The sequence below is a fragment of the Callithrix jacchus genome, chromosome 9 (assembly GCF_049354715.1).
Source record: "Callithrix jacchus isolate 240 chromosome 9, calJac240_pri, whole genome shotgun sequence".
NCBI lineage: Eukaryota > Metazoa > Chordata > Mammalia > Primates > Cebidae > Callithrix > Callithrix jacchus.
The window spans coordinates 119,012,942-119,025,779 of NC_133510.1; the positions used below are offsets into that span (position 1 = coordinate 119,012,942).

The 12,838-nt window shown below is 37.8% G+C and overlaps 1 protein-coding gene across 4 annotated transcripts in view; it reads right to left on the reverse strand.

Moving 5' to 3' along the window:
- MED13L (mediator complex subunit 13L) overlaps positions 1-12,838 on the reverse strand; it is a 306,319-nt gene that overhangs the window by 13,195 nt on the left and 280,286 nt on the right. For all 4 annotated transcript variants that reach the window (XM_035257744.3, XM_035257743.3, XM_078337398.1 and 1 more), the window contains 7 exons: positions 11,516-11,708; positions 10,469-10,895; positions 9,769-9,988; positions 8,085-8,273; positions 3,474-3,697; positions 3,135-3,277; positions 47-205 (listed from right to left, as the gene is read on the reverse strand). In XM_035257744.3, the coding sequence (XP_035113635.3) occupies positions 47-205; positions 3,135-3,277; positions 3,474-3,697; positions 8,085-8,273; positions 9,769-9,988; positions 10,469-10,895; positions 11,516-11,708 (1,555 nt within the window). The remainder of the gene's footprint in view (positions 1-46; positions 206-3,134; positions 3,278-3,473; positions 3,698-8,084; positions 8,274-9,768; positions 9,989-10,468; positions 10,896-11,515; positions 11,709-12,838) is intronic.

Below are 12,838 nucleotides of genomic sequence, written 5' to 3' on the forward strand. Positions count from 1 at the left end.
AATTGATGTGTTATGTAATTAATGAAACTGACAAGAAGAAAGGTACCTGGCATCACTACAAAGGACCCCTGGGGCTCCATGGCAACCAGGCAGGCACTAAGGATAGAAGGAGAGTCTGCGGCAGAGATTCCACACATCCGGCATACATCCTTGAGCTGTTTGCTGATTGTCTGTAGTGAACATTCTCCAAGGAGGATACTCCAATCTGAAATCGAATATTTCAGTCATACACAGTCTTTAGAAATTCATGCTGATGGGAGATTTGAGGTTTTTAGCAGTTCTGCCTGGTAATTGAATTTCCAAGGTTGGGCCCTAAAGGGAATTATGGCTTTACATAGGTTCCCCTTCTTGCATAAAGAGAATGTTACTTGACTTCTATTACACTTTATTAACAAAGGAACAAAGGCCTGCCATTCTGTAGACTGAAGTCATGTCTGAAATGACCTTTGAGAGTCCAGCACTAATCCTGTCTAATCTACCTAGACCAGATTTAGACACTGAAGAGTGCTTTCCCATAATGACAGCAGTGTTAGCTGCCCTATCCTTTCTCCTCCTTCTCAAGGTTTGATTCTTTCACTGCCCCATCAGTACGTTTCTCTGGAGGAGAGCACTGGTGGGCGGAGGTAAACTCAGTTTTGTTTATTGTTGTAGGTTAGTTGTCTCCATGAAAGGCAAGCAGCAGCAGAAATGAAGAGAAATAGTTCTAAGCTCACAATGAATGAACGAAGTGCTCCGAACGATGCATACTAATAATGCACATTAAAAACGTGGTATACATTTTCTAATGCTTGTTTATTGCCTCCAAACAAAAGCATTATACCTAATTGGAGCACGACTGAGGATTATGTTACTCTGGGAAGTGAAAAGCACTTGGTCCCCTCTTCTGACCTCCCTTACACACATGAAGTATGTGCGATTCCTATGCAGCACACTGCTCTCAGATCCCGTCTTGCTCATGAAATGCCACACCAGTGCAGGCTGCTCTACCTCCACATATTTTCTCTTCGCCAAATAATCTGCTATTTCTCCCCTTAAAGAGCAAGTGAATGGACAAATGTTTCCATATTTCTAACGAACCTCACACTGAAATGGCTGAAATAAAAGTGGCCAGGAACTAAAGAATGTGTGTTCTAAAACTACAGGAAATCACAGATGTGAGCTCCATTATTTCAAACCAAGTAGGACAGAAAAGGCAGCGTGTATTTCATCATAAACAATCTGGAGATAAGAAACAAATTATTCACAAAGCTGACTCTGATACCTAAGGCTCCTGTCACACGCTGTCCCATGGAGATACTGCATGGCACAGACCTTGGATCCCCAAAGGAAGGAGCTATAGATTAGTAAACAGATTTCCTATACACTAGGTCCTTCCCGTGTTTTTATTCCTGAACATACATTTTCTTTCAATCTTTTGATGGGCTCTTCCAGTTACAATATTCCTTTCCACTAAGAGATAAGGAAGAAGAATGTGCCGCTTATAAAAATCATACAAGGAAAGGAGATGGCCTTAGTAATTTTCCAAAATACCAAGTGACTAGACTACTACTCCATATTTTTACCCTCCCTCTTCTTTCCTATTATAGTCTGACTTTTCCCAAGGGTTAAGAATAGCTCAAAGCCTTTAAGAAATAAGATTGACTAAAAAAGCAGACTGGGGAGGAAGATAAAAATTCTGACAGAAATGAAATGATGAATCCCCTAATGTATTAGACCTCCAGGCTCTAGATACAAGATTCATTATGATACTCCTTAAAAAATGAAAAGGGTCTATTTGCCTACAGTATAACTTAGTGCTAAAAAAAACTGCAAATGCCAAAGAAAACATTTACTTAATACATATGATGTGATATCTGTATAAACTGCTGTTAAAATCTGAAAATCTGATACCAGATTTAACCTGCACTATAGGAAGTGAGTTACACTTGGACATCTCCTGCAGTGCAAGTTATATCTGTACCAGTGGTTTTCTTTTAGGGATTCTACAAATACCTGACATCAATATCCTGTAAAGAAATAATGTACATGGTCTAATGCAGGGGTCAGCAAACTGTGATCCACAGGCCAAATCCTGCCTCCCATCTGTTTTTGTAAATAAAGTTTTATTAAAACACAGACATCCACATTCATTTAGGTATTGTCTAAAGCCGCTTTGACGTTACAATAGCAGAACTGAGTAGTCACAACAGCAACCATCTGGCCTGCAAAGCTGAAAATATTTACTATCTGGCCTTTTACAAAGAAACTCTGCTGACTCTGCTCTAGTGTATTTGCATGCAGGAAGCTACCACACTAATTTGTGATATAAGCATTTCTTTTGTACAGACCTTAGAAAAAAAACTTCTCCCATCTGAATGCATATATTGGACTTCTTATAAATGTGTCATTAATTAATAAGGCTTTAAAAATAATCTAGGCTTATTCATACTACTCACATAAAACTGTGCAAGTAGCTATACTCAGAGAGTAAATGAGCTGGGCTCAGTGCCAGGCGAGGCAGCTGCTGGTGGTCAGTTGTGTTACTCATTTATGATGTAGAATATAAGCACTGGTAGTTGAGGACCGAACTTTGAATCGGCTCTTTTAAGCTTCCAAGCTAAAGAGTATCAAACAGTGGCAATATGAATAAAGACTGCTTCTACTGGAACTACTTGTCCCCTAAGAAACAGTATTTCTTTGCTATTGTGCCACCAAAAAAAACCTAAAGAAACACAAAACTCATCATCAACCACCAAACAAACAAACTGAAGGTTGTTCTTATATGACTTCAACTGTCACCTATAAACTCTGATACAAAATTTTGGTCTTAAAACTGACTTGTTCTTCTCACTGACTCAATATATACATAAATGTTAGCAATTTCAATTTACTATCATTTTTATATTAATGAAATCCTACTTTTCTGTTTTATATATTGGGGTTCAAGATTTAAGATTTTATTTTGATAAATGATTTTGTTTTCAAAGAGAAGTTTAAAAACTGCTGATTCATCCTATACATATAAAAGAACCAGAAAACAGAATCTACTTAATTCTTAGTACAAATTTAAACATGTTTTCCCTTAGCTTAGTTAATGACATCAGCTCAGCCCTTTTCCTCTGTTTCCTGCAAATACTTCTTCAAAAATTTCTTACCTTTAAGCTCCCCATGGCCAAGCCGCCCAAGTCGCCCGATTACAACTCTCCAGGGCAGAGATGTCATTTGGACAATCCCTATGCACCACTCCCATAACTTCTGCAGTCCAATTTTACGTGCAGATACTTTACTCCTCCGTGACCTAAGAAAGAAAGAAATGGGGAAGAGGAAGGGGTCTCTAGATAAATCAGTTATCACTTATAAGACAAACCACTAGAAATGCCAAAGAACATATCCATGCTGTACCTACTTCATTTATATAGAAAACTGGAAATATTCATATTTGAAGAATGGTATAGTATCAATTTACATGCACCATAAACACCAAGCCTTCTCACCTGTTTGGTAAAGCAATATTTACAACGCAGGTCTCTAATAATTCCCCATGGAGGTCAGTGCAGGAAGCCAAAAGCCAGCGCTGGTCGTGAGACAGACAATAGCCCACGAAGAGCACATTGTATTTCTGGCTCGCCTCACCAAATGTCTCTCCCAGCTCTGTCTGCTTGTCTTTGATTGGGGCCAATATAAAGGGAGGGGAGTAAAGCTGGATTGGGCTGGGCCGCTGAAATCAAAACCAAAATCAGTATCAGTACAAAGCCATACAACTTAATGATCACAACAAAACCCAGAATGACAGTGAGGAGACCCACAGGGAGTAACGGTAATAAATTGTTTCTCTCTCTCTTTCTTCCCAGTACTAGATATATAAATAGTATTGATGATACATAACAAAATGATTGTTTAAATCATGTCAACTGGGAAACTCAATCAAGCCAGTATTTCCTTAAGAGAAATTATTATTTTAGAAAGTGCACCGGCCCAACTTCATCAGTTGTTAGGCAAGCAGGAAATTGAAACCACAAAGAGACAATGCTATGCAACCAACAGAATGTCAAAAAGAAAAAAGAAAAAAATATTGGTGAGACTATGGAACAACAGGAATTTTATACACTGTTGCTGAAGCTGAACAAACATATCAACCCTTTGACTCAACCAAATGCACATGTATGATTACCAAAAAACAGGTATAAGAATAATCACAACAGTACTAATCACAATAGCTCCAAACAGAAAATAATCTAAATACTCATCAACAGTAAAAGAGATAATAAATTGTGATATAGTTAACAGAATCAGAATATTAAACAGCAATGAGAATGAAGAAACTATATGCAACAAAACAGATGAATCTCAACAATGAATAAAAGAAGCTAGATGTGAAAGAATATAAACCAGGTGATTCAATTTATATCAAGGTCAATAACAGGCAAAACTACACTGTTAGAAGTCAGAACAGTGACTACCTTTAGAGGGATTAAAAAGGTCACATGAGGGGCTCTGGATGCTGGTTATACATCTGCTTCTTGCACTTGTTAAATGAGGTATTTTCAATTACTGAAAATTCATTAAGCAGTTCACTTATGATTACTTTTCAGTGCATATATAGTTTAATATGTGCGTCTGTGCATGTAATTTTAGAAACCAAATCATTAGCTGTTACTAATATAAATATTTTAGATTAACTGTGAAAATTTTTAATTATCATGTTTTTTACAGCTATCATATACATCTTACTATTTAATAAACTACAACAGGGGTCAGTTAACTTCTACTAAAAGAAAAACAGAGAATAAAGTTTAGACTGTTAGGGAGTCACACATTCTCCTTTTTGTAAAAATGTACTCATTGGCCAAGCGGGTTGGCTCATGTCTATAATCCCGACATTTCAGAGTCTGAAGTGGGAGGATCACTGGAGCCCAGGAGTTAAAGACAGACTGGCCAACAGAGTGAGACTCCCTCTCTACAAAGAAAAGTGTAAAATTATCCAAGCATGATGGTGCCTGCCTATAGTCCAAGCTAGTTGGGAGGCTCACTGCCTGAGCCTGGAAGGTCGAGGCTGCAGTGATCCATGTTCATGCCTGGGCAAAAGAGCAAGACCCTGTCTCAAAAAAAAAAAGTAATAATCATTCTTACCTAGCTGGCCATGCAAGTACAGGCTGCAGGCTGGACTCAGCCCAAAGCCATAGGTGCTGACCCCTGAACTACACAGCATTAGTGATGGTAGTAACAAAATGACACAGTTTTAAAGCTAAAACTTTAGCTATGGAGACAAGGTCTAGCTGGTACTAGCTACTCCAGTGGCTGAGGCAGGAGGCTCACTTGAGCCCAGGGAGGTTGAAGCTGCAAGAAAGCCATGATCATGGCACGGCACACAACCCTGGTGACAGAGAGAGACCTTGTCTCTAAAAGAAAAAAAAAAAAAACGCTGGGGGGAGGACTGCTTGAGGCCAGGAGTTCAAGACCAGCCTGAGCAATATAATGAGACCCCATCTAAAAAAAAAAAAAAACAGAAAGCATATATTGAATGATTCCATCTATATAAAAGGTCCAGAACAGGCAACTCCATAGAGACAACAAGTAGATCAGTGGTTGCAAGGGACTGGAGTGGGGAATCAGCAGTGGTAATGGAAACTGTATTTGAGGGTTGATGAAAATGTTCTAAAATTAGATAGTAGTAATGACTACACAACTCTGTGGAAATACTAAAAACCACTGAACAGCACATATGTTTTTTCTTTTTCTTTTTTTTGGGGGGAGACAGTCTCCCTCTGTTGCCGAGGCTGGAGTGCAGTGGCACGATCTTGTCTCATTGCAACCCCCATGTCCTGTCAAGTGATTCTCCTGCCTCAGCCTCCTGAGTAGCTGGGATTATAGGCATGTGCCATCAGGCCCTGCTGATTTTTGTATTTTTAGTGGAGACGGGATTTTACCACGTTGGCCAGGCTGGTCTCGAACTTGTGACCTCAAGTGACCCGCACACCTCTGTCTCCCAAAGTGCTGGGATTAAGGGCATGAGCCACCAAGCCCGGGCTTAACTGTACAATTTTTAAAAAGAACTTCATAATATGTGAATTATATCTCAATAAAGCTGTTATTTAAAAAAAAGTCCAGCTAAGTTTGCCTGAAGTTTTTTACAAAACAAAAGGCAAAATGTGAAATATCTTAGATGTAATGTAAGCTTCTGAAAACACTAAATAAAATATGATTCCCAAACTGTGCAAGATATTCCAAGAAAAACAAAACACTGGATTTATCTGAAAACTTGCAAAATAAATAATATAAAGTATATTCTTTCACATGTGATAAATTGCATAAAACTGTGCCACCCAGAGAATGAGAAGTGCATGAAGCAGGGGCCTGTTTTGTTCACCCCTGCATCCTCAGCATCTAATACAGCATCTGGCACACAATAGGTGCTCAACTATATTTACTGAATGAAAACACAATGTTCCAGCTGTAGACTGAGGCACAGGCAGCATTGACCAACTACCTTAATGCAGATCAAAATGTAGGAACTTCAGCAAATATTTATCACATTTGGTTCTTCTGTTTTTAATAAAGTAAAATAATTTATACCTCCTTGTTCCAAGCAAAATAGAGAAAAAGCATATTACTCGAAGTCTTTTTGCCATTTATTTTAATTTAAGCCTCATTTTACCTTACGAGCTCCTGATGGTGTTCTGCCTAAGTATAACAACCTTTAGAAAAGCAATAATTCATAATTTCTGGAAATAAAATAAAAAACAAGTAGAGACATTTACTTTTTAAATTCTAGAAAAATTTAATAGAGAAAACAGATGAATTGCTCATAGAAATGAAAAATTCAAACTCAAAGAATAAACTAAACTAAAACTGCCTAACATAGAAATTTTATATAATACTGGAGTGAATGTGGGTCATCGACTGAGGAGCTTTTCTCTCTTGGGACTAAGCTGACCTGAACCAAGCCACAACAAACACAGTATTAACTACTTGCATCATTTTTTACTTCCAAGCATTTTACTTATAAAAGTTCAAGTATTTCATAGAGTTGTTCAGAACAACATTACCAACTAAAAGCACCAATTGATGTTTTAAGAAGCTCTCTTATAGGGAAGAGGTGTTTGCTGGCTTTTACTAATGGGATATTTTTCATGCAATAAAACTGTGGGAATTGATTTTTGAAGGCTTTGAAGATTCTAAACATTGCCCTGTATACCTATCTTCAAGATAAGGCAATTAGAAAAAGAAAACTTTTGTTTAAAACATATTTAGCGTTGGTTCCCCTTGAGATCCATATATCTGTAGAAAGTAGGTTTAAAAAGATGCAGCAAAAAGATGCATTCATTTATATACAGAAAACACAGAGGCAAGGAATGGAGAAACCAACTTGTTGTAAGGATGTGCATCAGAGACCCCTACACAGTAAACACAAATACAACTGCTATCTCAGGATGCAGACCAGAGCTGGAAAAGGCAAAGGATTTCTGGTGCAAGACACAGATTAACTTAGCAAAATAAATTTAGGAATTATTTAGAAAATTAAGAACAAAATAAATTTAGAAAATTTAAACTAAAAACTCAAAGTGATATATGTATTATTGTTTCAAGTTCTAAATTTAAAAAACAGAGTTTTCCTGCCTCTTTTCTCAAAACTTGTTAAAGGTTCAGAGACGTATCTCCCCTATTTTAACCTAAGGGTTAAAGAAACCTGGCAGCTCTTCTCTTCCCCCTTGAGACAGGGTCTTGCTCTCCAGGCTGAAGTGGCTGTGTGATTATCACTGCCTCAAACTCCTGGGCGCAAGTGAGTCTCCCACCTCAGACTCCCAAACAGCCAGGACTACTGGCATACAGCACACCTGCCTAATTTTTTAAAAATTTTTGGTAGAGTTGAGGTCCAGCTATGTTTCCCAGGGTTGTCTCAAACTCCTAGGCTTAAGCAATCCTGCCACCTCAGCCTCCCAAAGTGCTAGGATTACATGTGTGAGTCACCACACTCAAGCCATGCAACTCTTACATCAAGGTAGAAGACCAACTAAACAAGTAACCAATCTCTGGGTTAGACAAAATACTCTACTAGCTTGCATTTTAGTATAAATTTTATAAGTTTCTGTCCTGCCAATACCCACCTCAGGGTTCTTGAGGGTCATCTCAATGCTGGCTGCAGGCCCAAATCCCGTGAGGGATTTAATGTGGATCTGTGTAGGCAGTGGTCGCCTGCACTGGCAGTACACTGAAAATGCCATGGACTTCAAGTATTGAATGTAGAAAACTTGCTCATCCTTCATTGTCTGCAGCATGTACTGGCAAGGCACAATCTAATGACACAAATACAAAGAAAAAAAAAACAAAGCTAGAAACTGAGATCTAACATGCTATAAGAAAGCTGAAAAAGGAAACGGCATGAATTCCTTACCTGAATGGGGAGAGGGAACCTTAGCGTTAAAATATATAAATGCCAAACATAATACAATTAAATCCTAATTCCTGCCACTGACATAAATTTCTCCATCACCAGCAATTTTGGAAGATGTACGATTATGCTGGTCCAGTTACACTGTTGCTTAGAAATTACAATGTTCCCATTTTAGAGGTTAAGATCTCAATTTATTATAGGTATTACCATGGTCCCAAAATTTTAAAGTCTGCATTTTATTATATTTCTCCTTTTTACAATTACATAATATGTATGGCATTTTTTGGAATTATTACCTAATCATTTAGAATACAAACTTCAAAACACTGGAAAACTATCAGCAATGTAGTCTGATAACTTTAATTTCCATCTCTTAATTTTACAAGACAGCTTCAGTTAAAGTGGCATTAAAATGAAACCCAAACATCCAAAGCATTATTTTTCATCTCTATAGAATTTTTAAAAAAATAATTACACTATAAAGTTGTCAAAGGTGCAGTGAAAATAAGCATACTCATTCACCACTGAAAGGAAACTAAATAAGTGTAACCTCTTTTGGAATGGAATTTGGCAACATTTATCAGTATCTACATCTAAGAATCAATGTTAAACAATGACCTGAAATGTGAAAAATAAGATTATACATAAACATGTATTATGGCTTTATTTATAATAGTGAAGAAGCAGAGAGACAAATTAAATAGCTAAATATACAGGAATGGTTACGGAAAATATGCAGTCATTAAAAATGCTGCTTGTAAGAATTTAAATAACATGAAAATGTATTCATGAATAACATTAGGTAGAAAACACCTAAAAGATACATTAATAGTATGATCTCAACCGCGTAAACAAAAATAGAGAAACAAGCTAGAAATAGACCAAAATGGTAATGGTGGTTGAATGTAGAAGATGGAATTATGACTATTTTTTCTTTTATACTTTCATGTACAGATTGAACATCCCTAATCCAAAAATCTGAAATCCAAAATGCTCCAAAATCCAAAACGTTTTGAACGCCAATAAAACGCCACAAGTGGAAAATTCCATACCAGACATCATATGACATGCTGTAGTCAAAATTTAATCAAAATTTTGTATCAAGCACAAAATTATTAACAATATTATATAAAATTACCTTCAGACTATGTGTATAAGGGGTATATAAATCATAAATGAATTTTGTGTTTAGACTTGGGCCCACTGCTGAGGTATCTCATTACATATATGCAAATATTCTGAAATCAAAAAATACTCTGGTCCCTGGTATTTCAGTTAGGGGATAATCAAGCTGTACTTCCTTTTTTTTTAAAAAAAAATATCATGACCCTGTATTTATTTTCATAACAACAAAAGTAACAACATCAAAAGTAAATAATAAACTTGCAAACAGTAACCTGGAGAATGAAAGAATTTCTCATATGCTCAGGTAAATTATCCAGCATTTCTGTGTAGCAGCGCATCAAGCTCAACAGCCAAAAGTTCCCAGAAGTGGAGTCTTCCTCTGAAGAGTACGTGAACGGGTCCACCATGTAAATGACCACAGCTGGAGGGTGGGCATGGCTGTCTGCGGAGTCGGGCTCTGTGGGAATTCCTATTCTCTCCCTTTCTGTAACACTGGAGAGAGTGTCACTTGTGAGATGCACAAAATAAATATAAGTTACACAAATACAAAAAAACAAAGTGCTCAATTCCAGAGCACACAGGCTCCCTAAAGAATGTTTACAGATTAAACCCAAGAATAACATGTACCACCTTACCAAAATACAGGCAAACCATGCCAGATATCACCAAGGGTAGATGGAAAATGGCAGTGTACTCCTCTAAAATGGGAGATCTCTTTTTTAATTCCCCTTTCTTTTCTGTGGTTATGTTGTACAAAGATGTTATTAAGTTGACAGTAAGTTAATAATTTATAAGAAGTCTCAAATTTTTAGCACTGCAGCTTTAGATCGACCACTGCCCCTATCTTTTGAGAAGAGAAGTAGAGTACTTTATAGGATTCAGAGAACCATGAGGTCAAGGGAGAAAAAGGTGCAGAAGAAGAGAGAAAGGGTCTAAGCTGAAGCCACTCATCTCGATTTGTGAGTAACATACCTCTCTTGTCCATCCTGTGAGGGCTGAGAGGAGCTCTGCCCAGAGTCAGTGTCTCCGCCACAGCCTATGTTCCCTTGAGTTCTATCGGTAGAAATGCCCCCAGTGCTGGGGTTCTGCCCTCCAACACTACCACTGAATCCTGAAGAAGAGGTAGTGCTTATCTGGTTAATACCAGGAGCAGAGGCAGACGATGAGACCGGTGGCACAGAGGAACCAGATGCAGAACTACTTGCTGCAGGATTTGTAGAACTACTATTCGAGGTGGGATTAAATGCACTGCCAGCTGGGGGAGCTGTTGATCCTGAATTTGGAGCTAAGGTCCCAGCATTCCCAGGCGTAGCTTGTCCCTGTGCTGCTGCTGGTGGGGTCTGGTATTTAGGTGGTATCAACAGGCTGCTATCAAGCTGCAGAGTGGCTAAATAAGGTGCTGAAAGAATACATGCAAAGAGGTGACTTTAGTGATATTCTGCAGTGTCAGACTGAACCAGAAATCTAGAATGGTCACTTATAAAAAATTATGCTTTCAGGCTGCAATACTCTGATTACAATACCCAAAATGCTATCTCCATACTCATACTTATGTATTCTGCAAACATGAAGATGCACATGGAGCAACTTATAAATTCTACAGAAGAGGCTTGTTTGAAAAGAGGAAATCAATCACTTGTGATAGACTCCTTTCAGACTGATTCCATATGCCTGCCCTGAAAAATGAGAAGCTATACATTCCACAGTCATCTCGGTACATTATGCCCCCAGGTTTATAAGCTTCTAAGATTCTCTTCAAAATATGGGTTAAAACTAAGCACCTAATACCAAGTCATGCTGCTAAGTTTTCAAAATGCAGAGTAAATTAGACATGATTAGGCATCTTCGAATAGTTTTTAAAAAACATACGTCCATATAGAAATTAAACTACCCAGAACACAAAATACAGCATTACTTGAGACAAAAGAAATATAATGTTGCATCTATAAAAGAAGGGATGGGAGGGATTTGTTATTTTTACTTCTCCTATTCTACTCTGCCAAATAAACTCCCATTTACCTAGGTGATGGCGGCAAACTTGCGCATAAAGTTTGAGTCTGGAATGATTGTCATTCTCCTCGCCGCTCCAAGGCTGGTTAAACCACTCACTCACAAGCTCATCTGTCAGCTTCTGTGCCACAGTTTTTCCCACACGCATGATCCCGTCACGTAGCACTTTGCAGATGGGCTTGTGCTGCCCAAGCCTACACATCTGATAGCATAGACAAGATCATTATTTATAACAGGAGCCATTCCTTCATTCAGTACCTACCGTCGCAAAGGAGATTCTTTAACATGTATAAGGAAGCATTTTCCTTTTTCTCTTAGGGTTATCACATGCAATCAAACCAAGATTGTAAGCTGGTCCTTTCAGGTAATCATAATGTATTCTTAAATTGCTATCTGTCTCTCCAAAACTTGGATTAGGCTCTCAAAGAAAAATGTTTCTTCACTCAAGCCAATTCTTCCTACACAAGAGGAGACTGCTGAACACTACCTGATTGCCAACGGACAAAGAATTAGTGGATTCCTGCCTACTGTGGCTGACTGAGACATATGTCCACTAAAATCTCCTAAGTAATCCCTACTCATAATGTTTTCCCATAATATAACATTAAAATTTTATGGGCCATCTGTTATACTGTTAAAGACATTTGGAGATCACCAATAGTAGGGGCCACTGAAGCAGTGAGTATGCTGATCACTTTTTTAAAAGTAAATAGGACAAGGAGATTCTGCTATTAATCTCCATGACGCTTAATGGGTGCTTATGGCAGAGAATTTAATAAACCTGCAAAGAGTAAACTACCTGTTCACCAGCTGGAGAGCCCATATTTTTATCCCTTACTAGAGTAGATAAAGTGAAGACTTACTAAGCCCCACAAAATCCCCTAGTGTATAGTCTTCTTAAGGAGGTATGAATTACTGCTGAGTGAGCAACCCTAGTGAAGTTATTAAGAAAAATTTAAAAGAATATCTGTACTCTCTTAAAATGATCTGGCAGTGCTTCTTACATTTTGTAACTTATACTGACGGTTCCATTCAAGGGAATGGCTGGGCTTTAAAACTGCTTTCACAAGTTTTCCGTGTTAGTTACGATTTAACAGCATTACATATAGCCTCGATCAGGCACTGTTTAGAAATGAACGTATCCAAGTGACTTCACTGATGTCATTACATCATGTTAGCATTTCCTCATTTCTTTGTAGCAACATGTAAATTTACTATTCCATGCTTACGCATACATTTATAGATCGTGAATGTTCTGTTTTGGAATATTTTGGAATTCAGTTTGGAATCTTATTTAAAAACCACTTTCATAATGTTTATGTGCCTATCACA